At 41.8% G+C, this 25,994-nt stretch overlaps 1 protein-coding gene across 2 annotated transcripts in view; it reads left to right on the plus strand.

Annotated features, from left to right (window-relative positions):
- The window catches only part of COL24A1 (collagen type XXIV alpha 1 chain), a 235,788-nt gene that overhangs the window by 102,471 nt on the left and 107,323 nt on the right, over positions 1–25,994 (plus strand). For both annotated transcript variants that reach the window (XM_037906297.2, XM_043552998.1), the window contains exons 20-22: positions 12,209–12,262; positions 16,654–16,707; positions 18,374–18,418. In XM_037906297.2, the coding sequence (XP_037762225.1) occupies positions 12,209–12,262; positions 16,654–16,707; positions 18,374–18,418 (153 nt within the window). The remainder of the gene's footprint in view (positions 1–12,208; positions 12,263–16,653; positions 16,708–18,373; positions 18,419–25,994) is intronic.

Below are 25,994 nucleotides of genomic sequence, written 5' to 3' on the forward strand. Positions count from 1 at the left end.
AGAAATGACATATTTTCCAGCCTCTTCCTGTCTCTTAAAATGGTTCATGTAAAAGTGGCCTTTTCTAGACATTTGCTTTACTCACAAAATTATTTGCAAGCCTTTGTATAGCAGTGTGTGTTAACACACAACACATATTTTTTGCATAATAGCTATAACAGGATTGAGTAGGTGAGATGTCACTCTTAACATGCATGAAACTAAAATGAGTTTTAAGAGGTTTCCAAATGCATTAATAATATTTTATTTGTAGGTGAATCTTGTGCCATGAGCCTATTTTAATTGATCCCCAAAATAGGCTCTTAAAGCAGAGTTTATTGTTTCCTTCAGATGTGGCTTAAGATCTGCTTCAAGTATTACAAATAGATTTCATCTGGAGTAAAGGGAGCATTAGTCATTATCTTCAGTAGAACATTTATTTCATTTTTGCATTATTTTGGTCTGAACTTGTTAGCTTCTTCTCTCAGGAAGGTACACATATGGGAGTCAGCTGCTATACGTTTTATCCTTGGGGCTATAGAATTACAAAGAAAAGGGGCACATTTGCATAATAGCGAACAGTAACAAAATCCAAATCTTTTGCAAGTGAATCACTGACTGCTTTGAATTGTTAGCTCTAAAAGGGAGAAAGGGTTGTCTTCAATGCACGTTTCATCTCATCACATGATATTTTGAGATTATGCAGACAATGAAGTTCAGGAGCTAAGAACAGTCCATGTCCTAATGTTCAAAATTCACAATTATAGAGTCAAATTGTGATGTCATTACTCAGTTTACATTCAGCCTTTACCCAGGCAAACTTTAATTTACTTCAATAGGAGTTTGCCTAAATAAGCAATGAATGAATACTGAAATGGGGCCTCAGGATTTGGCCCTTAGAACCTAGTCCTGGGAACTTAAAATACACAAACTAGGGCTGGTCAAAAATTGAAATTTCTATCCCATAAGAAGTTCCAATATTTGACATTTGTTTTTATCCCAAATCAGGACAAAAGGTCAAAACATTTGTAGAGGTTGGTTCTGTGCTTTGTTTCTTGTAAAATAAAAAGGTCCCCAAAATCACTGTTTGTTAATGTGAAAATATTCTGTTTCTCTTTCTGTCTGCCTTGTGGGAGTTGTTGTAATTCAGGTGTCTCATTCCCCCATTCTCCTCTATTTCACATGATATACCATGGTTGTGAGATTCTTATGATGTACCTGGGTGGTTGAACCTGAGATGAGACCATGCTGCATCATGGGAGATGAGGTCAAGCCTCAGCTAGCCAACAGTTTTTCAAGTATGGGAACATTACAACATACAAAAGTTGCCGTGATCTTGGCAATAAGTCTAAGCTGGCCCTTCCTGAAAGGGTCATTTTCTCCATAAGTGTGGAGGAAAATTATTTTGTCTTCTCTGTGGAAAGGAAGGCTTGGGATTTTTCCAGTATTTCATCAAGGTAGGTAATTGATTGCTATCATCCAGCCTATGAAGTCTCTGAGATGAGAGCACATTTTTCTGAAAGCTCTCTTGTCCTATGATCAGAGAATATGCAGTGGGGAGAGAATATGCCTCTATCTATTTAAGGTTGGCTGTTTTAAGCCTAGTGGAAGTCCATTAAAATTTGTTCAAGATCTTATGAAAGATGGTGCGGGCTGGGGGGGTCAGAAAATCTGTTTAGCATTGTGCCACATTTATTTCCTTGCTAGTCTGGAGGTGAGAAGGCTGAGAGGGGACATGATAACAGTTTTCAAGAACATAAAAGGTTGTTACAAGGAGGAGGGAGATAAATTGCTTGTCTTAACCTCTGAGGCTAGGACAAGAAGCAATGGTCTTAAATTGCAGCAAGGGGGGTTTAGGTTGGACATTAGGAAAAACTGCCTAACTTTCAGAGTGGTTAAGTACTGGAATAAATTGCTTAGGGAGGTTGTGGAATCTTCATCATCAGGGATTTTTAAGAGCAGGTTAGACAAACACCTGTCAGGGATGGTCTAGATAATACTTAGCCCTACCTTGAGTGCAGGGGACTGGACTAGATGACCTCTCGTGGTCCCTTCCAGTTCTATGATTCTATGCGTGAGGGTTTGGATCTCAGAAACTGCCTTGGGACTGCCACCTGATGTGCCAAGACTACTTCTGCTCCTGCTTTCCTGCCCTCTCAGCTTTGGATTTCAGTGCCCTGCCTGGTTTGAGCCAGACCCTCTAGCCTGCTGCAAACCCAGACCCAGGTCTGAACCACATCCCCTAACAGCTGTAGTCTTAAATGAAAGCAGCTTAGAGAAGTGTTCCTGTCAGATGTGCAACTCCCAATGGGGTCCAAACCCCAAATAAATCCGTTTTACCCTGTATAAAGGTTATACAGGGTAAACTCATAAATTGTTTGCCCTCTATAACACTGATAGAGAGATATACACAGCTGTTTGCAAAGCCCCCCCCCCCCAGGTATTAATACATACTCTGGGTTAATTAATAAGTAAAAAGTGATTTTATTAAATACAGAAAGTAGGATTTAAGTGGTGCCAAGTAGTAACAGACAGAACAAAGTGAATTACCAAGCAAAATAAAAAAAATACACGCAAGCCTATGTCTAGTACGGTAATAAAACTGAATACAGATAAAAACCTCACCAGTTCCAGTAAGCTTTCTTTTACAGACTAGTCTTCTAGTCTGGGTCCAGCAGTCACTCACACCCCCTGTAGTTACTGTCCTTTGTTCCAGTTTCTTTCAGGTATCTTTGGGGATGGAGAGGCTCTCTCTTTAGCCAGCTGAAGACAAAAAGGGGGGGGTCTCCCACGGGCTTAAATAGACTTTCTCCTGTGGGTGGAGACCCCCTCCTCTCTCCTGTGCAAAGTCCAGCTACAAAATGGAGTTTTGGAGTCACCTGGGAAAGTCACATATCCAAGCATGACTGAGTTCCTTACCAGCCAAGCCACATTCCTGGGAACGCCCAGATGTAGATTGGCGTCTCCAAGTTCATTGTTGGCTTAAGGGCTTCTTGACTGGGCAATTACTAAAATTAGTCTTTTCTCAGGAAGCTGACCAACTGCTTCATTAAAACCAACTCACAATCAAACAAGTATGCAGCCAATATTCATAACTTTGAATACAAAAATGATACATGCATACAAATAGGATTAATAGATTCAGTATATCATAACCTTTACAGAGATATGTTACATGGCATAAGTAGCATAAAACACATTCTAGTTATATCATATATACACGCATAAGTATATTTCCGTAAAGTCTTATGGGAGGCACCTTTACACCCTCCTCCTGAACTTACTGCCAGAGACTTTGACCCTGTCCATGGCGGAGGCAGTACATGTAAAATCCCCACTTGTCTTTGGTCACACTCCTTTTCAGTACCTTTAAACCATATGATGTCATTCATAAGTGTTCTAGCCAGTTTTAGGGTTCCTGGTCCCTGGATGCCTGAAAACAGGTTGGGGTGTAGTATTGCTGACAGAATGGAGACAGCAGTATCTGTTAAAATGTAGGTGTCTTGGCATTTAGCCACCAATGCCATGAGGTGGTATGCCTCAGTTTCCCCTTCTACGTAGCAGCATGGGCCTGTTATGCTTTTGCTGCTGTGCCAAGCTTCCAGTCTGTTTACAGGTAGAGGCTGAAAAGTAACGTGCTTGTGGGGCTGTCTTGTCATCATCCTGAGCATGTACAACAATTTCTTCCACAAATCAGATATGTCCCACATCTTTAAAGGGTTAACCACTAGTATTAACTCCTTTGTCTTGATGACAATAGATGCAGTTGAATCAGTTATGAAAATGGTTTAACTGCACACATATATATGACCAACCTGTGTTTGGCATTTCAGAAATCCTAGTTGAGCCCGTGGTGTAAGGCCTTGTTTAGACTGAAAAATTTCCTATGCTAAGTACTATTGTTTTTCAGTGGAATGATTGCAACTCACCTTGCATCCACACACAAGTGCTCCAAATGGTTTCTAAGCAAGTTGCATACCACTTGAAATAGACAATGAGCTTCCTACGCCACAAAATAGAACCATTGCCAGCAACTGCTGTTGGCAATGTGTAGAGCTGAACTGACACTGAACGTGGCTTAGGGTTTGTCTACACTACGAAATTAGGTCAAATTTATAGAAGTTGGTTTTTTTAGAAATCGTTTTTATATAGTTGATTGTGTGTGTCCCCACACAAAATGCTCTAAGTGCATTAAGTGCATTAACTCGGTGGAGTGCTTCCACAGTACCGAGGCTAGCATCAACTTCCGGAGTGTTGCACTGTGGGTAGCTATCCCACAGTTCCGACAGTCTCCGCCGCCCATTGGAATTCTGGGTTGAGATCCCAATGCCTGATGGGGCAAAAAAGATTGTCGCGGATGTTTCTGGGTACATGTCATCAGGCCCTCCCTTCCTCCCTCCCTCCATGAAAGCAACGGCAGACAATCGTTTTGCACCTTTTTTCCTGAGTTACCTGTGCAGACGTCATACCACGGCAAGCATGGAGCCCGCTCAGCTCACGGTCACCCTACGTCTCCTGGGTGCTGGCAGACACGATACTGCATTGCTACACAGCAGCAGCAACCCATTGCCTTGTGGCAGCAGATGGTGCAATAGGCCTGATAACCACCTTGATAAGGTCAGTCAGGAGCGCCTGGGCAGACATGGGTGCAGGGACTAAATTAGGAGTGACTCGACCAGGTCATTTTCTTTAGTCCTGTCGGCAGTCCTATTGTACCATCTTATGGCAAGCAGGCAGGAGATGAGGAAGGCTAGTAGTCCAGTCCTACCGTCTGCTGCCAGCCAAAGATGTAAAAGATAGATGGAGTGGATCAAAACAAGAAATACAGCAGATTTGTTTTCTATTCATTTGCTCCCCCCCCCCCTCCGTGAAATCAACGGCCAACAATCGTTTTGGTGAGGTCTGTCAAGGGAACCTTGAAAAGTTTAATGGAGATTCAGTCCTGCCTGAAATACCAGGGGGAGGGATAGCTCAGTAAGTTGAGCATTGGGTTGAGCATTGGCCTGCTAAACCCAGGGTTTTGAGTTCAATTCTTGAGGGGGCCATTCTGTGTGACAGTTGTTTTTGTTTCTCCTTGATGTAAAGCCACCCCCTTTGTTGATTTTAATTCCCTGTAAGCCAACCCTGTAAGCCATGTCATCAGTTGCCCATCCCTCTGTCAGAGCAACGGCAGACAATCGTTCCGGGCCTTTTTTCTGTGCAGATGCCATACCATGGCAAGCATGGAGCCCACTCAGATCACTTTGGCAATTAGGAGCACATTAAACACCACGCACATTATCCAGCAGTATATGAAGCACCAGAACCTGGCAAAGTGAAAGTGGGTGAGTAGGCGACGTCAGCGTGGTGAGGAGAGTGATGAGGACATGGACACAGACTTCTCTCAAAGCACGGGCCCTGGCAATGTGGGCATCATGGTGCTAATGGGGCAGGTTCATGCGGTGGAACGCAAATTCTGGGCCTGGGAAACAAGCACAGACACGTGGGACCGCATAGTGTTGCAGGTCTGGGACGATTCCCAGGGCTGCGAAACTTTCGCATGCATAAGGGCACTTTCATGGAACTTTGTGACTTGCTTTCCTCTGCCCTGAGGTGCAAGAATACCAAGATGAGAGCAGCCCTCACAGTTGAGAAGCGAGTGGCTGAGAAGCAGAGGCAATAAAGTAATTGTTGCTTCACATTCATATATTCTTTATTAATTCATCACACAAATAGGGGGATAAGTGCTAAGGTAGCCCGGGAGGGGTGGTGGAGGAGGGAAGGACAAGGCCAGACAGCACTTTAAAAGTTTAAAACTTTAAAACTTATTGAATGCCAGCCTTCTGTTGCTTGGGCAATCCTCTGGGGTGGAGTGGCTGAGTGGCCGGAGGCCCCCCCACCGCGTTCTTGGGCGTCTGGGTGAGGAGGCTGTGGAACTTGGGGAGAAGGGCTGTTGGTTACACAGGTGCTGTAGCGGTGGTCTGTGCTCCTGCTGCCTTTCCTGCAGCTCAACCATACGCTGGAGCATATTAGTTTGATCCTCCAGCAGCATCAGCATTGAATCCTGCCTCCTCTCATCACGCTGCCACCACCTTTCAGCTTTAGCCCTCTCTTCAGCTCACCACTTACTCTCTTCAGCCTGCCACCTCTCCTCCCGGTCATTTTGTGCTTTCCTGAACTCTGACATTGTCTGCCTCCATGCATTCATCTGTGCTCTGTCAGTGTGGGAAGATAGCATGAGCTCAGAGAACATGTCATCGCGAGTGCGTTTTTTTCGCCTTCTAATCTTCACTAGCCTCTGGGAAGGAGCAGATCCTGTGATCCTTGAAACACATGCAGCTGGTGGAGAAAAAAAAAGGGACAGTGGTATTTAAAAAGACAGATTTTATAGAACAATGGGTACACTCTTTCAGGGTAAACCTTGCTGTTAACATTACATACATAGCACATGTGCTTTCGTTACAAGGTCGCATTTTGCCTCCCCCCACCGCGTGCCTAGCCCCTCCCCATGGCTAACAGTGGGGAACATTTCTGTTCAGCCACAGGCAAACAGCCCAGCAGGAACGGGCACCTCTGAATGTCCCCTTAAGAAAAGCACCCAATTTCAACCAGGTGACCATGAATGATATCACTCTCCTGAAGATAACACAGAGAGATAAAGAACGGATATTGTTTGAATGCCAGCAAACATACACTGCAGTGCTTTGTTCTACAGTGATTCCCGAGTACGTGCTACTGGCCTGGTGTGGTAAAGTGTCCTACCATGGTGGATGGAATAAGGCTTTGGGAGTACATCCAGGAGAGCCGCGAATACCAGGGCAAATTAATCATTAAACCATGTGTACTATTTTAAAAGGTACACTCACCAGAGGTCCCTTCTCCGCCTGGCGGGTCCAGGAGGCAGCCTCGGGTGGGTTCAGGGGGTACTGGCTCCAGGTCCAGGGTGAGAAACAGTTCCTGGCTGTCGGGAAAACCGGTTTCTCCGCTTGTTTGCTGTGAGCTATCTACAACCCCATCATCATCATCTTCCTCGTTCCCAAAACCAGCTTCCGTGTTGCCTCCATCTCCATTGAAGGAGTCAAACAACATGGTTGGGGTAGTGGTGGCTGAACCCCCTAAAATAGCATGCAGCTCATCATAGAAGCGGCATGTTTGGGGCTCTGACCCGGAGCGGCCGTTCGCCTCTCTGATTTTCTGGTAGGCTTGCCTCAGCTCCTTAAGTTTCACGCGGCACTGCTTCGGGTCCCTGTTATAGCCTCTGTCCTTCATGCCCTGGGAGATTTTGACAAATGTTTTGGCATTTCGAAAACTGGAACAGAGTTCTGATAGCACGGATTCCTCTCCCCATACAGCGATCAGATCCCGTACCTCCCATTCGGTCCATGCTGGAGCTCTTTTGCAATTCTGGGACTCCATCATGGTCACCTCTGCTGATGAACTCTACCTGGTCACCTCTGCTGATGAGCTCTGCCAGGTCACCTGCAGCTTGCCATGCTGGCCAAACAGGAAATGAATTATCAAGCCCTACTGTCAAGATACCATTTTAGTCTCTGTGAAAAAATTGCCGCGTTCACCAGTAAAATTCTGGCTGATTCCCGAGAAGAATTTGTGCCCTCAATCACAGAGGGGCAGCTGATAGCAAAAATGAGTCTCCAAGCAGCCCTTGATGTGGTTAACATCACTTCTCACACAATGGCAACAGCCATGGTTGTACACAGGTTATCATGGTTACAGGGATCTGGCTTCCCCAAGGCTAAGTCCAGTCCACAGTGCAGGATCTTCGGTTTGAAGGGGCTCATGTCTCCCCATTTCAAGGCCTGGCTCCTGGATAGAAGTCTAGCCTTCCATGTTCCTGCTCTTCTCCATTCAGGGTTATTTTGGTCAGCAGAGGAGACTCCACCAGACATACTTACTTTGTGGAGTGGACAAGATTCTCTCACTGAGGAGGAAGTCAAAGTCATTCCTATGATTGTGGGATACCTGCTACAAGTGAAATGATTTAATGTTTCTCTGAGCTTGGGGAGAATTCACCTGGTTGGAGTCTCAGCACATCATCTACCTGTCAGTGGCCAATCTGTCTTCTCTCATCAGATGGTTCTGAGATTCATAAAGGGGTTGAGAAGACACCCATTAAGGTCCCATTTCTTCTTGGGACCTTAACCTAATACTTCCTGTACTTATGGGGCTTCCATTTAAACCTAAGGCATCATGCCCTCTTCTACATCTCTCTGTGAAAGTTTCCTTCTGAGTGGCTACAGTCTTCTTCCCTGATAAAATGACTCTCAGGACTTTATCCAAAAATTTTACCTATGGTGCTCATGGAATTCCGTCTAAATCAGTAATCCACCTAATTGTATTCTTTTCCAGGCCTCATGTGACTAAGATGGAAGGCATCCAACACTCTTTGGCTGTTACAGAATTTCAGAAGTACTCTGTAACCTATCAGCTGTTTGGCTTCTGGTTATTGGCAGAGTCTAGATATTCTACTTTTTACATTTCCCTAGGAAGTGTCAAAATATCTGCTCATATTTTGCACACAAGAATTTCATCTGGAAATTACACATAAACCTCCTAGATTATCAGTTGTGTTTTAAAAAAATGATTTTTTTTTTTATTCTGGGAGTAGACATGGGAGGGTGGACTCCTGAATAACTCTTGGCAAACAGAAATTCTGAAGGTTGGAGTATACTGAGTGCAGTTACATTGCTCAGAGTTTGGAAGGAAAAAAAAATTGTCAAGACAATTTAAGAGTTCCAGCCTCGTTCATTTCTTTTACTTCAACTTGGTCCTGTTTGGTGTTGATGAATAGCAATGCTGTTTGTTCTCTCCATCAAAACAGTAAACCATATTAGAAATTAAAGGACCAATTTCCATTTTATGTAATGAAATGAGGACATTTTACAGATTCTAGATTCCTGTGGTATTACATTACTGGATCCCCTGTAATTTGAATTTGAAGACCAATACCAAGGTACCTATTTAGCATAACAAAAGTAGATAAGTCTCTATATCTTGATGAGCCAATCTGTGCATGCCATTATGTGATAATTTCTTACAGTTCTAAGTCAGGAATCTCACTGAATTTCATCTGTTTCTTCAATTAGTTTCCCCAGTACCAGTCCATAGGATTTAATACTGATGTCTTTACTCAGCAAAACTTCCATTGTTGAAAATGTGAAGATCTATTAAGAGCTTCAAGATGCAGCTCTAAGATTCATTGCATATTTTTGTGGGGTTAGGTTTTCTCAACGCTTGTGTAGATTAGGGATGTAGGTTCTTACTGATAAACTGGTCATAAATATTGTTTAACCACTTTCCTACTGGTACATTAGTAAATCATGCATTAATTTGAAAACTTCTTTAAAACAGTCTTCCAGGACTGTCATAGTATCTATGTTTTCCCTATAGATTGTGTTCAGCAGGAGAAGATGAAAAAGGAGACTTTGTGATACAGAAGAAATTTTTTTTAAATAAAAATGAAGATATGTGAATATATGGATGTACCATTATTGTTACTGTATGTATTCCTACTGTGCCCATCACCGTAGTTCCTGGGCACATCACACACCTTGTTGACATCTGGAAATAGCACAGTTTCAAGGATTGGTTTAGCTGAACCAATGCTGGCTTCAGTTTGCTCTTGTCTACACTTACAGCTTAATCATACAGCTTTTAGAATTTCTCTTAGAAGCATTTGTATACACCCAAGTAAATAAATAAATTAGAAGGATTTCTGCACAGAAAATGTAAGAATGCTTCTAAAAGGAATATGGCTCTTCCAGTACCCTTGTTAACACAGCATTTTCTGGGCTGTTTATCACCTAAAGGAAATTGTATTCATGTCAGCAGTTACTATCCATTCATGCCTTTGAAAATCTCTTCCCCCCCTCCAATATAGTTAGAGAGATATAAAGAACTACATTTTAAAATTCTTGAATGCCTCTAAATTCAGCAACGTTTAGAGGTACGAAAAGGTGAAATAGCAACTATTGTTGCATTGACCTAGTTAGTTTAATTTAGTGAGTAATCATGTGCTTTTTAGATTCTAACCTGAACAATTAAAAAATCTGGGGTGATATAAATAATGTATATTAAATATTCAATTCGAGTGCATTTATCATATATGTATAAAATAATATGTGCCATCTGAGGCATGTCAGTGTTGTTGCACAACTATTCTGGTGAACATTTCTCCATTTTGAAGGGGAACATTAATTTTGATGTTTTAGTATAGATTAGAGTATACAGAGTCAGGATTGGTACAGAAACTTCTGTTTTGAAAGTTCATTGTAAATCAGGCAGTCACTCTGTCTAATGGGCTTGTTCTTGTGCCCCTCGGCATCCAAGTGCTAAAAGTTTAGAGGTTTCTTTAAAGGTCATAGAACCAACTGGGTCACAAACAGGTTACAACAATAATTCTCAAACATATGTTTTAGATTTCTGATTTATTTACTCATTTACTTCTGGTTTGTTACAAAAGTGAACATCACAGATTGAGTTCATTTATAGCATATTAAAAGCAGTTTATGAAAAGTAAACACAGGAAAACCCAAACATCTAAGACTAGCAGTACTATGTATTTCATTCTCTTTTGTTATACTATTACACTAGCAGTAATGTGGTTAAGGATGAGATTGCACTTTCATTCTAAAGCAGGGGCTTTAGAATGAATTTGGTAATTTACCTTTAGGGTTGAAATGTAATAGCTTAGTCTCAGCCAATACTGAATAATTTTCAGAAAGATTAATAAAAATCACTCGGTGTATTTTGAGTTACTTGATTTGGGGGAACAGAAGGTGATGGGGAAACATTTTTCAACTCTTAGGACTTTTTCATAGGTTTCTTTTGTACTTGGGGAAACTAAAAAATGTTCAAAACTTCAATGATGACATGCATTTAGACATAAATAATAACAGGGAGCAGTGCTGTTTCCATCTCTGAAAGAATTTGGTATGGCAAATAAAGCTGTGGATATTTTTAAAAGATGTTGTGAGCCAAGTTTGGTAAACTTTGAAAAGTAATGGAACAACAAAATCAAATAATATTTTGGCAGATGAATAAGTGCATCCTGTGCTGAATAAAGTATCAGTGTCACGGTACTAGCAGCAGTTCCTAGCTTGAGAACAGATGGCAATACCAGTGTGAAAAAGTCTGATCTTGTTCAATTTTAAAAAGTTAAGTTGGCTTGGGCCTAGTTTGTTCTAAAATGGAATGATCACCTGAGAATTCAGTGAATACCACTAAACATCATTGTCCTGTAGCCACACTGATATGGACTACAGTCTCATCGGATTTCATAAATTAAACTCTGTCTGTCTGCTCATCTCGGTTTCTGCGTCACACCCCCCATCACCTTTATATTTTATCAGTCAGGACTTGTAAATGGCAAAAGAGTCCATGGACAGCATTTGAGTTTATCAGATTGCAGCCAGTTTTTAATCTCCTGCAGAACATGTTCCTGCAGTTCTACTTTAAAGCAGTAAAGAACTCACAAGTTTTGTTTAAAAGACTTGTTCATTTCCTTTGTAAAATGAAGCAGAGTTAAGGTGGCTGTGGGAAATTTATATCGGACTTTCCTGCCCCTTGTGTGACTTTCATATAAAATGTCAGAAAACATCTCTGTATAAAGAGCTCTTGTAAAATAGTAAAAAACAGTTTTTTGTTGTACAACTACGAATTCATTGTCTAAATCAGTGGTTCTCAACCAGAGGTCCGGGGCCCTCTAGGGGGCCGCGATCAAGTTTCAGGGGGTCCGTCAAGCAGGGCTGGCATTAGACGCCACGACCTCATTTCCCAAAGGCTGCTGGACAGCTGCTGTGTCGTGGTGCCCAGTGCTTAATTTGTAATGAAAGAGGTGCTGGGGCTCAAGCAATTAGGTGCTGGGGTTTAAGCAATTGTTTTACATTCATAACTGATGGAGCAAGGTTCCTTTGTGGATTTCAGTGGGATCAAGTCTGGGTCTATAGTTAAATAATAAAACTTGTCAAATGGACAAAAGGGTTCAAGACAAATAAAAGCTATACTGACATCTGTCAAATTGAGTTTAATGAAGCCAAGTTCTTTCAGAACAGCTTACTGGACTTCAAAGTGTTTTGGATTTCATAAAACAAATCCATGTCTTGATTTCTGTGATTCAGGTTTGTTACATTTCTAAAATGAATAGATTCAAAACAAAAAAAAATTTTTTTTTACTTTGTACAATGGAAACATTCCTATGCTATGAACAGCTTGCCTATCTTCTCCTCCTTAGGGTTTTCCAGGAGATATTGGAGTACCTGGACTAAATGGCCCTGAAGGTCCAAAGGTAAGAACTTACAGAGCCTTATCGCAATGTCATTAATGCACTGAGAGTGAGACAATACTAAGAGAAGAGAAGGTTCTTGGGAAAAAATACAAAAGAAAACCATGGACTGGGGATAGGTGTCACACTGCAGCCTCGGAAATTAGCAAAGAACTGTGAACTGAGCATGATTTGCCTCTCACAGTCAGGAGACAGGCCTTGTCTACATAGGAAATTTGCACCGGTGTAACTTGAATTTGTTTTGATTCCAGTTTAGTTAAACTGGTGCAACCCCTGTATGGACACTGTTATTTTGGTTTAAGAGTGACTTTATTTCAATTTAGCTTAAACCTGTCCCCAACTGACTTTTTGCTAAACTGAAACAAGCCATTCTTAAACCAGAATAAGAGTGCCCACACAGGGCTTTGCACTAGTTTGACTGTATGTGTTTAAATTCACTCATTAGGTTATACTTGTTCAACTTTCCTATGTAGACAAAGCTTAACTCTGTTTTAGACAGTGGAGTTACACTGGTGTTTTTCTAACCCTTTAGCCATCTGCTTTTAAAAATATGAGCATACGTATTGTTGCTATGCAAATACTACCTAAATCTCTGTTACCCTTCATTGCTTCAGCCGTTTCCTTAAGTTTTGTCTGCTTGAGTCTCATATGTTCCCTGGGTTGGCCATAATATCCTTTAAACACTGACATCCTAATAAACAGTAAGAATTATACAAAACCAAACACCGTCTTCTTTTATCCCTTCATTCAGATCTCATAGTCACTCCAACTACTGGAAACCTGGTCAACCTCAGACTCTCACTTGCCTCCCACATCTGTCAAATGTGTAAATAGCCTTGATCCATCACCCCAAACATGATAACCTTCTAGGCATGCTGCAAAAGCCATTTATTTTACAGGGCTTGGGGGAAAGGTTGAGGTTATGTTTCCAGAGGCAAAGATGACTAGAGAGGAGCTTTTCTTTTGCTCTGATTTGTTGGCTGGCTGAGTTAATTTGTTATCATTTATGCTTGTTTAATATGAATACTGTTGGGTGGTCATTATTATGTTTTTGTAAGATTAATGAATTGTCAGGGAACCTAAGATCTTTCCACGAGACATGAGGCCTATGCATTAGTGGACATGAGAGAAGTGGAATTAAATTAGATCTAGAAAATACAGATTCAGTTTAAATATCCAAACTAATGCATCTATAGTGTAAATGAGCTCAAAGCCCTTCTTAGTGATGTGATATATATTATTTCCCTGTATATGCAGTTCAAAGTTAATGTTAATTTGGTCTATTAGTAGTGGATTTATGTTTCAGAGATACAATACTAGTCTATCTCCTTTCATTCAGATCCCAACAGAAATGCTAAGAGCCCGCAGTATTTAAGATTCCAGAGTTCATTTAATACAGCAAGAATTCCATAACTATACAAGACATTGTGTCTCTCCAGCACATTGGCTCGCAAAGACAAAAAGCTTGGACAGCCAGGTCTAATCAAAGAGAATTGGTGACTTACACTGGAGATGGAGTGTTACCAAAGTGGAATAGCCTTTGCACTGCTCCTAATACCTAGAGAGCAGGGCTACATGAAACTGGAAATGTTTGCCTTTAGGATTCCCAGTGGTCTTGCGTTCACTGCAGTTTTTCAAGAGTCTCCTTTAGTCTTTATTTTTAGAACACTGTTTTCACCAAGCTGCTGTTTTCCTCATTCTTCTGTTCTGTGCTTCCTCAGAGACAAAATCTGCACAAAGTGCCAGGAAGGTGGCGTAGTCTTTATATTTTAGCATAAGAGAAACCAACCATCATGATAGAGTGTAGGATATGCAAACATGATATACCTGTCTCTGAAGACCAGTAGAACTTTGGGATGGCCATTTTATCCAAATTACTACAGTAATTAACAAATATGAACTCCTAGAATAATGCACGAAAGATACATTACATAGTTTGGTCCACAGCACATTATTCATCTTGCGAGCAATATCTTAGAAGGTGTTTGATCTTGATCCAATGTTCATAAAAATGAGGCACTTGCATAATAACTAATAAAAAGAGGAGTGTTTTAGTTTGGGAAGTTCTGAAATATCTTTCTGTTATTTGTTCGTTGTGTCACTCTTGCAAATACTTTTGGCTGCATGTTACAAGAGCCAGAGTAAAAAGTAAGGCAGACCTGCTCACTATATAAATATCATAATGCTTTCTCTAGCAATACATGTTGTACCATGGAAATAGTTGCGAGCTTCCTTCCTGTGCTCATTCATGTTTTGTTTGGGTAGCATACCTCCTATAAATGGCTATTAAGAGTTCTATTAATCCTGTAAGGGAGGGTCGAATGGAAAGTTCTGAACACATGGGAAATACATGATACCCCCATTTGCTGACTCCCTGAATTCTTTCCAGACATTTTGGCACATCTCTAAAGACTACCTTCATTTTCTGTTCATTGCCTGAAACCTCAGAGTGTGGGTATGGAAACTGCAGTTAATTATCAGTTTTAAAGGCCGAGGTGTTCTTTACAAATTTGAGTAAGTACGGTCTAGGAACACACACAGTAACTAAGAAATTTGCTAGTATTTGCACCATTGCATGAGTTTAAATGACACTGAAAAGCTTAGCATTTGTTAATTTATTGCTATTGCATAGTGAAATAACAGTTCTGTTTTCTAAGGAAATACTTTTCTTCACCGACTAAAGATCAGTATTGTTTATGGAGTAAGTGTCTTGCTGTTGCTTTTGCCAGAGAGATGCTCTCCAGCTGCAGTTCTCCATCGTACTTTATTCCAGATAAAATCAAATGATGGGAACTTTAATAAGACTCGGTATTTTGAGATGGCCCGATACATTTTCTGTGAAGTGTTGCTTTGTGTGCTAAGCAGGCAGGCAGCTGCTGGACAAATGTGTGCACCTTCAGTCTAAATTTCATAAATTTAATAACGCTGAGAGTTGGAGCTTTTCCATCCAATATTTCTTCAGAGGCTAATGATCTCTTTCATAAGAGATGATTTTTTGTTCTCGTTGCTTTACCTGATATAAGTAAGCCTGGCTTCCCTCATACAATAATAATATATTTACGTAGATCTTTTTTGTCATAAAGCTGGGTTGAGTGCTTATTCCAGTTACTACCATTATAACTTGGATAACCAAGGTCTCTGAAACACCATTAGTTCCTCAGTCTGAGTAGTGGAGTTTTACAAATGTTGCTGTAAGAGGATGTGATGACTCAGGGTTGGCAATGGGATATGTCCTTCACTTCTAGGACACTGGATATAATCCTGCCAAGGTTTGTAATGGCTGAATATCATTGCTATCTGGCGGCAGTTCTAAATGATTTGATACCCTCAAATCACTTCCCAATCCACAGAACAAATGCCAGCATTACATTTGACGTCTCAGTAGGCATTCTCGACATATTGGCTGAGGGTTGAATCTTTGTAAACTCCCTCTCCATCTGATCAGAATTTGGGTACATAGGTTTGGCAGTGTAGGAAGATTATATGTGATGCCACTACCAAGGTGTACCTCTTGTGTGGATAAATAGAGGTCTTCAGTCTCCAAAGTTATTTTCTACACTGAAAATTAAGTTGTCAGGACAACACTGAAAATAAAGTTTAGAGACATGACAGGATATCACCCTTGCCAAAGCAGTGCCGAGTCACACACACAGCAAAGCTTAGTTTTATTTCGTTCTGTCTTATGCTACTCACCAAGATTTTGTTACAAATTCAGTCATGGCTAATTGCCTTCAGAGTCAATGCTCGGAAGTGGCTTGCAGCTGGGTAAAAATATAAAAGTCTAAACTTTGTACAGCTATTTCCATAATGCTTGTGTTCTGACAGCAATCGTAATCCCACCAAAGAATAAGAAAAGATGGATTTACTGATCTGCTTTGGTAGTGTAAGTGGTATTGTGTTGGACCTTGGGAAATAACTACATAAAATGAGGAGTTTGGTGGAGAGAAGAATAGTTTTAATATAAGTCAATTTTCATTATCACCAAATATTACCCTAAATATTACCCAAAACCTGGATTTACAGGGGATTTCTCAGTTCCTCTTTAAGCAGCCCATCAAATTCAAACTAATGTTGTGTAACAAAAATAAACTGTTCTCTTGTGAACATCAATTACTTTGATCCTCCTCCTCCTTCAAAAGGTAAATGAAAATAGTCTGAATCTTAGAAATGTCGATGTAGCTAAACTTCGTTAGATACTGTAGCGTTACAGCAGATGTTAGAATTAGGGCAGCTTTTCTCCTGGCTTTCTAAGGGAAATGAACAATAGCAGATAATGATGTCTCCTTCCTCAGCTTTTAGCCTCTCATTCACTGCATGATTGTAAGAGGAAAGAAACCAGACAAACAGGCTTATTGATTGATATAAAATCTCATTTTGGTTGTCTTGTTATTTAGGGACTTCTAGGTGACCGAGGGCCTCCGGGGGCCCCAGGCCCGAAAGGAATTGAGGTAGGATGGAAACACAGTCCAGTCAACAAGTTACATTTTTAAAAAATCTGATCCAATTCTTTTGTATAAGAAAACGTTGCTTCAGGATGGACAGTATTGCCATGCAGGATTTCAAGTTTCTATTTTGAGAGATTTTTAGATATTTTACAGTATTGTGCATTCATTATAAGATTTATTTCAGCAGCTCTGTAGAGTGTCTAAGGAGTGTGGGTCCAGAATGTTGCATGTGGAATCCAGAATTAAACAGTGGCAGGTTTTTTAAAATAATAATATTGAATAAGAATATTGGGTGAAAACCTAGCCCCATTGAATTCAATGGCAAAACTTCCTTTGACATCAGTGGGGCCAGGATTGCATCCTATAAACTTATTAATCAAGGATTCTTAATTCATTAGCATAAAATATATATATGTATTAAATCCAACTCCACGTGCTGTTCTGCAGGGCTGCCCTGAGGTGGGGCAATTTGCCCCAGACCCTGGGCTCCGCAGTGGCCCCCTCAACAGTTTTCAGGGACCCCCACGAGAGTTTTCAGTGGCACTTCAGCGGAGGGGGGTCATTCTGCTCCATGTCTTCGGCGAAATACCCCGAAGGCCCGGAGCAGAAGGACCCCCGCCGCCGAAGACTCCAGGCCCCCTGAATCCTCTGGGCGGCCCTGCTGTTCTGTGCTGTTGAGATAGCTGGTAAATATAGGTTTTAAAAATGCATTAAATCAGATAATGAGTCTGATGGTAGAGCTCTAGAGCTTTATGTAGCTGATTTAATGATGAGTTATCATGAGTGCTTTTAAATGATAAATGAGTAATGGTGACAAAAAACGATCAGTTTAATCAGAAGCCATGTAAAATGCAGACCATATTTCCTCCATTCAGACTGCTGTGTTCTCCTCCATGTTGAGCATCTCTGCCTCCAAGAGCTGGAGAAATACTTTCATATTAAGTGGAGTCACTGAACCATCAAATAATCACAGTATGACATCATGTCTTGACATTATAATACAGAATCTTGATTTAACGTCATAATGTAATGCGGCAACCTCAAAAGCCTACCATTATAATACACGGTCATGTATGGTTATTTTGAGGCTCTTGGTAACACTATAATGTCTCCTCTTTCTTCTCCTGTACTCCTGGCAGCTGGGATGAAAAGAAGACGTTGTCAGTCTGTTTTGGCTCCACACTCATTCCCATCTGCTTGAAGAGGCAAGAGAACTGTTCTGCTTGCTTAGGAATCAAACCATAACTATGTGTTGACCATGCAGAGCAAGACAAAGTTCTGTCAGAGTACTAGACTCCATGAGAGACAAATGCATATCTATGCCAAATTAGACCCTCAGATACATCTGTGAAACCCCATTATCTTCTCAGTACAGCTGGTCAAAAATTGTGAAAATGTTTGAGCAGCTCTGTTTGTGGGCTTTTCTTAAGCAGATTGTGTTTGATGGTTTTGTAAAACATGGATTTCTGACAGATCGTGGCTGAGATGAGGTCAGTTTTAGACCCTTTCCTGTATAGTGCAAACCTAGATCCTAACAGTAAAGATGTCTAGCTATGTCCATTCACTATGCAAATTTAAGATTTTAATATAAGTGAATATAGTTTTTTTCAGGTTTTAAAACTAAATACAGTATCAAAAAAGTTATTCCAAGTCCTGATTGTTTTTTCAGGGAGAAGAAGGACCAGTTGGACTTATTGGAGGAGTTGGACCAAGAGTAAGTATGAGTAACATTACTACTACAAACACAAATTACTATAGTTAACAAAAAGTACTGTTTAAAGGATGAGTCTACTCTGAAAAATGACTGTGTAAAAATGGATCTCCTTCCTGTGTGTATTCTGAGTCAGATCTGTTCACTTTAGTGTCAAAAAAGTTTTTATTGGTTGTATTACTCCTATTAGCCCCACAGAATCAACACAGCTGATAAAGAGAGCTGGATTATGTCCCTCATTATCAGAATTGTTTACTAAATTCTAGGCACTTGCATCTGTCCAACCCTAGTGTAGACAGTGGCATTTCACAGGTGTATCTGAAGGTCTAATTTGGCTTACAGAACCTTTATTACTGGAAATGATGCATGAGAAGAAAAGAACACAACTCAGTTCTCAGATCTCAGTGTGCATTTGCAGGGCTGGCTATTAGAGAAATCATCTTTTAATTGTAAACTAATCACATTTGATATGGAGTCACTGACAGCAATAAAGATGGAACTGCACAATGTCAGTTTTACAGTCTTTTTATAGACTTTATACAATCACACTTTGAATCTCTTATTTATTTTTTAGCTGTTAGAATCCATTAGGCTCTAAACTCATTTACACAAGAAATAATTAAACTTGAAAATATAAGTGCTGGATAATAATTTACAATAGAGTGCAGGGTAACGTAGCAGAACTTTGTCTAAAGCAAATTAAACAAATCAACTCAAAGCACAGGTCTCAATGGAAAGGAAGGATGGTCTTGTAGTTAAGCCACTGGACTGAGTCTCAAGTGATCTGCTTTCATTTTCTGGTTGTGCCATAGATTTCCAGTGTGATCTTAATCTCTCTGTGCCTCAGTTGCTTATCTATAAAATGAGTATAATACTACTTCCCTTCTCCCGTCCTTTGCCTTTCTTGCCTATTTATTGAGCTGGTCAGAAATTAGAATACCAGTCAACCTTGGACATTCGATATTTCAACATTTATTTTCATCCTGAATTGGGCTGAAAATTCAAAATATCAAAAAAAATTCACAGAACAAAAATTTGGGAAAAATTTTGTTTAGTAAATGTTGAAATGTTTTGTTGAGGCATGGTTTGATATTGAATTGCATCTGCCTGAGCTGCTGCAGTGCTTCATGAGAATTGTAGTTTGCATACTTCATACTCACATTCTCTCTTATGGAGTGAGCTCTCGGAACTGACTACAGCTTCCGTGATGCACTGTGGCATTTCAGACAAAGGAGAGACTGCAATGCATCATAGGAGATGCATTCCAGCCATGGGAGTATGAGGCACTGCAGAAGCTCTGTGGGGTTGCGAACCCTCCAAGATTAACCTGGAGTCTCCAAGATGATGAAACCTCCAGGAATACATCCAACCAAAATTGGCAACCCTAAAGCTCTGTCAGCCACAAAGTAATGTCGAACTGACCCAAAAGGAAATATTTTGATTTGGTTCAAGAAACTGAAATTTTTTGATTCAGGCCAACTTGACCCGGAATGAAATATTTTGTTTTAATTTTCCTGATAGAAAATTGAAAAATCAGAAGCTCTAATGACTAGAGCTGCAGATTTGTCACAACAGCTTTTATCAAAAACCACAGAGCAGTCATGGTTAATTTAGTTAAAGGCATGAATTTAGAGGAAAGTGATGTGTAAAGGAATTTACACACCATTTTTCCAGAAAAGTGATTATTTGTACTAAACATATAGTGACTGAGCCTTGATTTTTTATTTAAAAAAAAAAGTTGTAACAAATGGAATCGACCTATACCTCTCTAAAATCATAGGACAGAGTCGTCCTCCTCCTCCTCTTGCCACTGAGAGGGCACAGGCTACCTCCAGCAGCATCCTCCACCCCTGCACCGCAACCCTAATCTCAGCCTTGTGAGGAGGGGAGGCCCCAGCAGGGTGGAGGCATGGCTGGAGATAGAGTGTGTCCCACACTCACCCCACAGTGGCAGCTGCTGTCTGGAGGGGCTGGGCCTGGCTCCACACTCTAGGCATTGCAATCTGGTATGTGGGGTAAACGCAACACTCAGGTATGGCCAACAGGCCAGAGTGCTAGTACGAGTCCCCTCATTCAAATTTGAAAAGTCACAGACAAACAGAAAAGTCACATTACGTGTGACATTTTCTTCACCATGACAAACATGTAACCCTACTAATGATTCACTAATTCAGGGGTGGCCAACCTGAGCCTGAGAAGGAGCCAGAATTTACCTATGTACATTGCCACAGAGCCACAGTAATATGTCAATAGACCCCAGCAGCTCCCACCATCCGCTCCCAGCGTCTCCCACCCACTAACAGCCTCGCCAATCGGCTCCTCCCCCTCCCTCCCTGCGCCTCCCGATCAGCTGTTTCATGGCGTGCAGGAGACTCTGGGGGAGAAAGGGGAGGAGTGAGGGCATGGCAGGCTCAGGGAAGGGGGCGGGAAGGGATGGAGGGCGCAGGGCCTGTGGCAGAGCCAGGGGTTGAGCAGTGAGCACCACCCGGCACATTGGAAAATTGGCACCTGTAGCTCCAGCCCCAGAGTCAGTGACTATACAAGGAGCCACATATTAACTTCTGAAGAGCTGCATGTGGCTCTGGAGCCACAAGTTGGCCACCCCTGCACTAATTTCTCTATGCTGACAAACAATTTTGAGTGAAGAATGCATGGACAATATATGCTTCATGAACACTGAAGATTTCAACCCTGTGGCTCACCTCAGATATTTTGGAGCAGATCGCTAGCCCACATTCCTTGCCGAGACAAATGAGCAAGAGAATCAGGGATTTTGGGGTGGGTAGGAGGTCAGGATTCTCTCTGTGTGTTTCAACTGCCAGCTTTTCCCCTTGCTTCAGGGACCCAGCTACTGTGGCCTGGATACTTCTGTTTCCTCTGCCTGAGGCAGTCTCAGGACCTCTTGCCAGCTTACTTCTTCCTATTCCTACCCCTGGATCCCTTTTCCTTCCTCACACTTCCCCCACTCCTGCCTACCCTTGCCTCTGCACCTCTTCTCATAAAATGGGTTGGGGGAGATTGGATGGTTACATGGGAGTGAGGATGGGCCTCGATCAAATGTACCCCAAATATGGTTGAACAAGCCTGGATGCTTGTTCAGATCCAAATCAACAAGCTATTTACATGTCTTGCTTTTCACAGTGTTTGGTTCCAAGTTTCATGAACAGAGTTTTCAAAACACATTATGAAAGCTAATGTTATTAGAGAATTTACCATACTAAAGAAACAAAGGGATTACAGTTATGATCCTCCTCCCATTGATGTCAATGGCCAAACTCAGAATTTTTTTCTGTTCTTCTTCAATATCTCATCTATTTTTTATATCTAATATGCCCCTATTATCTACAGGTGAAAGACATTAGTGTCATGGCCAGTCTTAGGCATGTGCAAAGATCCCCTCTATAAATCTACAAGATCAACTTGGGACCAAATCTTCACAATGACAAGTGCCCCAAACAAATTCCACTACCAGCTATTGAACGAATGAGATGAACCTGAACCCAGATTGCAGATCCCAAATTTAGGTCTGGATTGGAATTCCCATATATCTTAAACAGGTAGAACCAAAGCACAGGATCTCTCCTTGCTGAACTCCAGGATTCAACATCCAGATCCAAATCTAAAGTTCCAGGTGTTTCCCTTTGGCTAATTATAAAGAGAGTTTTTTGAACTGCCAACTCCACGTAAAATCCAGCTGCCAGGCTCACCACTTACCAAAACCTTCCCTCTCATACTAGCTCAGTGACAAATGCCTGGATTGTTCTTTTATATGTTCTTGTACTCTATGTAGAGTAGCGTATTCTGATTTTCATTTTAGCTTATTTTGCTTGTGAAAATACAATAGATGCCACATGTAAGAGATGCCTCTGCATATTCAATTTAATCACAGTTAACAAACAGTCATAAAGTTTATCCAGACATTAATATCACTATGTCACTGTAGGTCAGTCAATCAGCTGGTTATGGGTTTTGTACCTTATTATTATTGGAGGGGAAAATGGATTAACTTGCCATTTAGTCACTGATTTGAATCTTTCAGAACATTAGAATGAATTTAAACAGTATATTACTGGATATTCCCTGATTACCAATGTGAGAGACAGATGAAGAGAAAAAGCCACAAATAATCTGTGAAATGATATATTAGCCTGTCAACCAGTTCCTCCTAGGAAGGTGTAGAATGTCCCAGCAAAGTTCCCTGAGCATTTAAAATCATTCTGTTATAGCAGCATATCCCAAAGTGTGGTGCATGTCTTTCTGTGGGCTATGGTCATGTGAAGGACTAGCCAGGGTTAGGAGGGCAACATGTAGAATGTAGAAATTAAAATGGATAGGCCATTTTGAGGGTGAAAGGGGTGCACTTGATTTCTCTTCCCTGAAGGGGGGCTTGGCACATTCCATTCATTCATTAAGAAAAAAATCATTTTCCTTAGGTTTTTTTACTTCATTAAAGTTCCTTTTCCAAGAATGATGTAGGATTAGGAGAGGCCACCCTTACTTTATCTTACATCTTATGTTTTCTTGTCAAATCTGTGTTCAGTTTTACATTACTTTCTCACTTACATCCACTTTCACCCATTTTATGATCAATTTTCATCTGATGTGTGACCTGTACTGCCATTTATGTAGTTGGGAAATTTGACCAAGAGACTTACACACAGTTGTACATGTTTAATCTGAACTGGACCCAAAATATCTTGGCAATTAACAATGATTGGAAAGGAAATATGGGGGGGGGAATAATTACACGGGAACCTGCTAAATTCTGTTACTTTGTGAAATGTGTGTATGTGGTATGGATACTTTAATACCGATTCATCCAATGAGATGATTCAGAGCAAGCTCCAACCATTTTTCCCCTGAAGAAATTGTAAGTGAGATTCTGTGTATGAAAACTTGCTTGCTAATATGAAGAGGCGACAATGTAATACAAGTTGGCACAACAAAGTCCACAAAGTAAAACATCAGGTAGACTATTAACCTCATAACTGCAGTTTCCAAGAGCAAGTGAACTATTAAATTAATCACTCAAAAGAATGTTTTCCTCCAATTTAAGTTTTACGTATTCAGATTTATTGAGCAACTCGAAACAATAGGCATGGATTTCAGGGTTATTCTTTGCAATTAGAATACAGACTGTAAATTGTTCTTGGCTAGCATGGCAAATTTGCAATAAACTAACTCCTGTAGCTGAGCCATATCAATCCTAACTTTAAGTGCCCCTTAATTAATTTATCACATGACACCAATTATCCTATAAAGCCAGATTCTTCAACCGTTACTTAGGTTGCGTAACACTTATAGAACTAGTCCCATTTACTTTAATGAGGAGTAAGTGCTGCACAATAGAAGGGTTGCAGAAACTGCTTCACAATCTGTAGAAATGAATGATAAATATTTAGTCGTATATCATTACATTTTAGAAGGTTAGATTTTTCTCGTGGGAATTCCAAGTAAAACTATGATATATTGTGAGCTAGTGGGTGTAAATAACACAGGTCTGTTTCCAACAGAATAGTTTCACAGCCCCTGTGCATGCAATAGTCTGTAGAAACCCATCACTTATAGCCCTCGCATCATTGACCCATGTATAGAAATGTGACTTTCCTGCAAACCATGCTTTCTCCGGTTCTGCCGACACTCTTCGCAAAGCCCTAGGCTTTATTACCATACCTCTCTCCATTCCACTCCCACGTAACTGGATCCAATGTGGAAAGGTTGAACCAACACTGAGCAGGGTAGTGACAGCATAGCCCTTAACGCGGAGTTTGTAAAGTCAGAATGAGATACAGTTTCAGTACTTCTGACTTGGAATCATGCCCTCAAATAACTCATTTGATGCTCCCATATGGTCTCTTCTGCACCTGCACTTATGTCCTCATGTTAAGATGGCACTGGGCCTGCTGATCATAAACTGGAACTGCAACTTCAGCAAATGGAAGGTGCCAGCCAAAGATTGTTTCAAATGGGTTGACTTCAGTAACTGCCTCCTCTCTGGCAGCACTGCTACCCTGGGTTGTATTTAACCCATTTATAACAACTAAAGAATATTACCAAAGCACTTGTCTGTCCGGACTTGTTGAAAGTTGTGTAACAAAATGGAATGCTTATAGGGTTATTGTGGCTGCCAGAAAAAAATGGGATTAAAGTGTGTATCATGGGAACTTAGTAAGAATATATAGTCTCAAAACATACATTGACTGCTCAGGTAGTCAGGGAACATGCCCAGACATTGGCACTGAGGGATAGATACAGTCACAGAGAAATCAAGGTAACAGAACCCAAGACCTAGATTGTGCCCTTGCCCTGAGAAATAAGTAGGTAGCTTAGTGCCCATTGCTTTGATTGCACTTTGCCCTGATTTTGATGGGTATACTGTAAGTGAAGGTCCCAGTGCAGACTATTGATCCTATAATCACAATCATTCCGTCTGTTGCAGCTGTTATGCTCAAAAGACTGAAAATTCCTGCTAAGGAGAACTTCAAGTATCTGTACAATACTTGTAGTTTCCCTTTTAAGGCTTTTCACCTACAGTGGTATTGTCAATCAGCCTTTAAGAGGAGTCCATTATGTAAAGCAGAGGTGGGCAAACTACAGCCCGCGGGCCACATCCGGCCCGCGGGACCGTCCTGTCTGGCCGTTGAGCTCCTGGCTGGGGAGGCTAGCTCCCGGCCCCTCCCCTGCTGTCCCCCCGCCCCGCAGCTACACTGCCGCATGGGCAGCGTTCTGGGCAGCGGAGCAGCACGCTCCTGCAGGGCAGCATAGCAGCGTGTCTGGCTCCAGCCAGGCGGCACAGCTGCCAGACATGCTGCTCTGAGCAGCATGCTAAGGGGGCCAGGGCCAGAGAGGTCTTGGGGGGCAGTCAGGCAACAGGGGGCAGGGGGTAGTTGGATCGGTGTGGGAGGTCTGGAGGACCTGTCAGGGGGTGTAGGTAGGGGTCAGACCAGTCAGGGGACAGGGAGCAGGGGTGGTTGGATGGGGCTGAGGTTTGGGGGGGGCAGTCGGGACAAGGAACGAGGGGGGTTGGATAGGTGTGGGAGTCCTGGGGGGGGGGCCTGTCAGGGCATGGGGGTGTGAATAGGGGTCAGGGCAGTCAGGGGACAAGGAGAAGGGGGGGTTGGATGAGGGTGGGGTCCCGGGTGGGGTGGTATGGGGCAGGGGGTCCCAGGAGGGGGCGGTCAGGGGAAAAGGAGCTGGGGGGTTGGGTGGGTTGGGAGTTCTGAGGGGGGCAGTCAGGGCGTGGGAAGTGGAAGGGGGCAGATGGGGGCAGGGCCAGGCTGTTTGGGGAGGCACAGCCTTCCCTACCCGGCCCTCCATACAGTTTTGCAACCCCAATGTGGCCCTCAGGCTGAAAAGTTTGCCCACCCCTGATGTATAGCATCACCATTCTCCTAGTATATATTTGTTTTGAGTGTTTGGACTGCAAGCTTCTCAGACATAGTTTGCATTCATTAGGTACTGGGCACAGTTATAGTGTTTGTGCTCCCCTGAGCACAGGGACAGGATGAGACTAGCCACCCCAAAGGAGTCAGCCAGGAGGAAGACTTCAGTATCTACCTCCTGCACACACACATTGGTC

Source organism: Chelonia mydas, chromosome 8, assembly GCF_015237465.2.
Source record: "Chelonia mydas isolate rCheMyd1 chromosome 8, rCheMyd1.pri.v2, whole genome shotgun sequence".
Taxonomy (NCBI): domain Eukaryota; kingdom Metazoa; phylum Chordata; order Testudines; family Cheloniidae; genus Chelonia; species Chelonia mydas.